Source organism: Tupaia chinensis, unplaced genomic scaffold (assembly GCF_000334495.1).
Source record: "Tupaia chinensis unplaced genomic scaffold, TupChi_1.0 Scaffold147351_1, whole genome shotgun sequence".
NCBI classification, from domain to species: domain Eukaryota; kingdom Metazoa; phylum Chordata; class Mammalia; order Scandentia; family Tupaiidae; genus Tupaia; species Tupaia belangeri.
Genome location: NW_006207202.1, coordinates 101,515 through 106,518, shown reverse-complemented (window position 1 = coordinate 106,518; position 5,004 = coordinate 101,515). Strand labels below are relative to the sequence as shown.

Here is a 5,004-nt window from a genome sequence, read left to right as displayed (position 1 = left end):
TGGCCGGGCCCCCTGCGCCCCCCCCCCGGGCCCCTGCCGTTCCCAGACAATGGAGCGGGAGCAGCGGGGTGGGAGGGAGCGTAGCGCAGCACATGGGCTGCCCCTCCGCCCCGCCGGGTCCTAGTGCCCAACGGTTCCCGAGCGCCCCGCCTGCCTGCAGTCGGGAGGCCACTTCCCAGGAGACTGGACAGGGGACTGGCCTGCTCTGCCAGGAGAACCATGGTGCACTCTGTCCGCTTCTCAGAATCTCCTGACCGAGGAGGAAAAGGCCCCTTCTTCTGCCCGAGGTTCCCCCACTCCCGCACCCACCCCACAAGTAGCTCACCTGTAAAGGCATCTGACACCTGGCTCAGGAGCAAAATTCAGGGACATATGGGAACAAGCTGCAGGGGCAGAAAGGGAGGGGGCCAGGCAGGACCGATGACAACCACCTGGGACTGCCCCACAGCCAACACCTCCCCTCCCAGGAAAAGCTCCACGGTGCGGGCAGCTCCGGTTCCCAGTCCAGCCTGCCACAGGGAGAGGCCAGCGAGTCTAGGAGAGGGCTGGTCAGGGCTCCAGAGGGAAGGCCTGTCACCGGGTCCCTGCCCAGCCTGCCTGCAGGGCATGCTGCAAGAGGGGAGGTTCCAGGCAGGGGGGGATCTGGCTGCACGTGCAAACCGGATCAGTTGTAAAGAGCCATGCTTGGGACCCTCCTGCAGGAACCAGTCATGGGCTGGGTTAAGAACCTTGGAGTAGGGAACTCTGCAGTCTGGTGCAGGATGGGGCAGAGTGGGCAGGCAAGCCTCCTCCTGCCCACCCGGCTGTAGCAAGCATGCTGAGGGACAGGGTGCCTTCCCCTGCCCTCCCACCCCCACACACACATCACACTCTTCCAGCGTGCCAGTCAGTTCCTGGAGGTTCTGCAGTGGGGACGAGCCTTCCTCACTCCTCACACTCCCCAGGGAAGGACACCTGGTCCCTGTCTGCCTTTTCGACTCCCTCCCCTGCACTACAGAAATGAGTTCAGGGGTAGAAAGAGACATCAAAGCGATCCAGACTTGGAGTAAATACATTTTATTCAGAATAAGATAATAAAATAGCGTGCACTTTATTTAAAACCAACCAAGCGCTGATAAAAATATATATATCACTGCAGCTGTGATTCCACGTCAAACCTTAACAGTAAGGACTGGGCATCTATTCTTCACATCATGTGCCAGGCCTGGCAGAGGACATCCGTCCCCTCTAGAGCCTCGAAGGAAGAGGTGGCCCCTCACCGTGTGGAAGGAGCGCCCTGGTGGGAGGGGTCAGTGGGCAGGCTCTCCCTGCGGAGCACCGGAGCACCAGAGGAGCACCAGGAGGGAAAGGAGCTGCCCCCCGCCCCCCGGCTTTCCCCAGGCTGCTGGACACCGAAGAGCAGAGTGACTCCTCTTGGTGGCAGGGAGTGGAGGGACAGGGGTAGAGAACCACTTGCAGTGATGCAGACAAGAAAGTGAGTCCTCCTTCCTCCTTCAGGGTCTCTAAGATCCTCACAGGGGGCCTACTGGCCTCTGTGGGATCCCATCTGGCGGCACAGCCTACGAAGCAGCAGGCTTCTCTTGCTGTGGCTGGAGGGGAATCGAGATTCTGAGAGCAACAGCTCCCTTCTTGCCAGGAAGCAGCCCCAGTGCGCTTCCCTGCATTCGGCATGGCAACGGGCAAGCAGGGGGCCCTGCAGGCTCCGGATTAAGGCACTTGTAACACACTCGAGGTGCATCCCCCCAGTCCCACAGGCCCAGGGGACCATTTCCCCCTCCTTTAAAATCAGGTCCCAAGACCCTGTCTCTTCCCTCTCCTGACAATGAAGAGGACAGGTGCATGCCTGAGGGACTGTGGCTGGTGGGAGTGCAGGGCTGGACGGCAGCTAGGCACAGAAAGGGAGCTGGGGACTCGGCCAAGGAGAAGCTGCAGAAGGGAGGACAGGACAGCAAGTGCGTCAGGAGGAAGCCCGGGAGGCAGCAGGAGGGAGCCCGGAGGCCTCTGGCGGCGAGCAATGGCAGTGATGTTCGCTGAGAGCAGAGGCAGAAGCTGGAGTGGGGGTCCCCTCCCACCTGCCCTAGCTGAGACAGGCTGGGTGCAGAGAAAGGGCTGAGAGCCAAGCCCAGAAGGAGACCCTCGGGAGCCAGGTCTCCCTCTCCCTCAGCTAGGACATACAGGGCAGAGAGCAAGGGTTTAAGATAGGGCCAGTCAAGGGCGAGGGGCTGGAAGAGGGCTGTGCGGCCCAGAAGCAGCTCAGCTCTTTGGCAAGACCAAGGTGGCTGTGAGGCATTCTTCTCACTCTTCCTCCACACTCCGGGGCCCCTTGGCTGCTCGCCTCTGCCGCCAGCGCAGCTCTTCCACCTGGCGCTCTAGCCCTCGCACCTTGGCCTCCAGGTGGGCCCCCGAGGCCCGGGAGCCAGTGAGCCGGCTCAGCAAGGCGTAGAGGGTCAGCAAGGCCAGGAGGAGCAAGGCCCGGGTGGAAGGGTCGGGCACGGACCTCACGAGGGCCACAAAGCCAGCCACGAAGATGATGAGCTTCAGGCCTCCCAGGATCCGCCCCAGCAAGGCCAAGACCAAGCCGAGGAGCAGGGACAGCAGCCAGTAGACAACCAGGGCCCCTGCTCCCCACAGCAGGAGTGTCTGGACCTGGCTAGGGCTGAGCTTCAGGCACTGGGTGAGGTGATCACCTGAAATGGGGAGAGTCACAGAGTCAGCCAAGAAGCGGTGAGGGGAGGACGAGGACGAGGGAAAGAACCCCAAACAGGGGAGGTGCTAATACTCTGCAAAGGGACCATCTATTCTCACAGACCCAGAGAGACACGAGTTTGAATCCCAGCTCTGTTTCTTGCTGACTGTGGGACCTTGGTAGATAATCTCCCTTTGTCAAGCCTCCATGTCATTTATCAAATGACAACGATCTGCCTGCCTCCTTGGGCTGTGGTTAGCAATGAAATGAGATACTACGGCTAGGCCGATGCCTCACGTGAAATAAACACCCGGCGTTTGGTGATGGGACCTGCTCTGTACCACATCTCTGGGCACTCTGGGACAGTGTCAGACAGCTGGGGAAAAGTCTAGAACCTGACAGAGGCAAACTCCCACAAACAGCAGAGTACCGGTGAAGCTCCCGCCCATTCCCAGTCCTCTGCCACGTACCGTCTAGCCCCAAGGCACTCAGCAGCTGTGCGGTGATCCCAGACAGAGCAAAGAAGGCCACAGAGATGGCTGACGAGATGGCCCACATCACCTGCGCCAAGGTCTGCGGAGAGAGCAGGGGTGAGAGGAGGCCACGGTCAACCATCGTCTCCTCTGAGCCTGCTCACCAGCACCCACGCCAGGCGTGCGGCAATGTCTGTGTCTCAGCCCGTGTGGATGGGCTCTGGCAGGCGGCGTGGGGGCCCTTCCACATGCACCTTCCAGCACACAGGGATGCACACGGGCCATTTCCCCTTTCTGAACTGGTAACCAGGACTTCTAGGATGTAATTCAACTGGTTTGCTAAGGTACTTGGGAGGAAGCAGCAGGTATACCAAAGTGGATAGGGTGCATTACCAAATGCCTTTAATAGTCACCTGCAAAAACATTGGTAAAGCGCTAGCATGTTTCAGGGGACCAGCAGATGGCATAATGGTTACGTCACTGAACTCCCACATGGTCAACCATGGTTCAAGTCCCAGACCCGATGGCTTCCAACTCACGCTGGGTGCCATGTGTGTGCATGCCCAGGATCCCGAGAGGAGAATGGAGGAGAAGGGACTGTGGCATGGCCATTCCCCCTGGTAGGGGTCGGGAGAAGACTTTTCACTTTCTGTCTCTCTGTCTCTCTCTGGCTCTCTGGCGAGAACACACTCCCTATGGCAAAATCTCTCTCTAAAAATAAAAAAGAGCTAGTATGTTTCAAAAAACAAGGTGTCTACCGCTTACACTGTAGTATGGATTTTATAAATTATTGTCTCTGCCCTTCAGCACAGCTTATCAAAAGTATGTAACCCCAGGGCCAGCAGGTGGTGTGGTGGTTAAGGTGCTGGACTCCCACATGGTCAATCACGAATCGAGTCCTGGACCTAGAGGTTTGCTTTCTCACTTCCCTGCTCTCTTCTCTCTTTAGTGAGTATATCTGCCCTACAGTAAATTTAAAATAATAATAATCACAATTTAAAAAATTAAATAAATCTAAAATACTAAACTCATACTAAAAAAATAAGTACATGGTCCCATGCTTAGGGTGCCATTAGGTAGACGCATGATCCAGCTGTTAGCCCCTGATCAACCTGCCCCCACCTCTATAGGTGAAGGAATGGATTCTGGTTTGATATTTTGCCAGTTCAAGACTCTAGGTTGGATTTAGACCGAAGTTTGACTCTACAGTTGCCCAGTGGCATAGGTTTACAATCATGGCTCATTTCCCAGCATTTCTGGCAAAAAAAGAGCAAGAGCCAGGAAAGATGGGAGTGGAAGTAAAAGGCCCTAGGCTAGGAATCAAACACTCAGGAAGCAACAGGCATCTGGTTTCTTTCTGTGGAATCTGAGGCTCTCTGCACATAGGATGCAGAGCCGCAGAGCCAAGACCACGCAGCCATGCACAACGTCTGTTCTCAGTCTTTCTTTACTGTGCACAGCCACAGCAGGGATGCCTTCCTTACCTCTGAAACCAAGTGTGTGATCTCTGGCCCAACCCAGGTATCCAGTGTCTCCCGTACAGATCGACCTATCTGGGTCAACAGATCTACCGGAGCCTCCCTCTTCTGCTGCCCTGGTGCTGCAAAGTCTCGATGGGACTGGGCTGATGCTGAGTGGAGGAGAACGAGGCCTACTAGGATCACCAGGATGGCTTTGAACAGATGTTTGCTCCATGAGGGACTGCTGCCTGGGCCTGCCATGCTGGGTCTGCAAGAGAGAAGCACGTGGTGAGCTCAGGGCCAGAACTGGTAGACGTACCCTCTCTCCCAGCTCCGACTGGCCCCTCACACCTCCTCCCCCCCAACCCTCCAGTAAGCATCCAAG

At 57.1% G+C, this 5,004-nt stretch overlaps 2 protein-coding genes across 2 annotated transcripts in view; both read right to left on the bottom strand.

The window, feature by feature from the left end:
• TMEM132A (transmembrane protein 132A) overlaps positions 1-1,738 on the bottom strand; it is a gene marked incomplete in the record, with an annotated part of 18,230 nt that extends 16,492 nt beyond the window's left edge. The window contains 2 exon segments of the mRNA XM_027768744.1: positions 661-751; positions 1,564-1,738. Of these exon segments, the coding sequence (XP_027624545.1) occupies positions 661-751; positions 1,564-1,738 (266 nt within the window).
• Positions 1,041-5,004, bottom strand: part of TMEM109 (transmembrane protein 109) — a 9,483-nt gene continuing 5,519 nt past the window's right edge. Inside the window, exons 2-4 of the mRNA XM_006169626.3 lie at positions 4,644-4,887; positions 3,157-3,259; positions 1,041-2,687 (exon numbers count right to left, since the gene is read on the bottom strand). Coding sequence (XP_006169688.1) covers positions 2,296-2,687; positions 3,157-3,259; positions 4,644-4,880 — 732 coding nt within the window. The 5' untranslated portion in view covers positions 4,881-4,887 and the 3' untranslated portion in view covers positions 1,041-2,295. The remainder of the gene's footprint in view (positions 2,688-3,156; positions 3,260-4,643; positions 4,888-5,004) is intronic.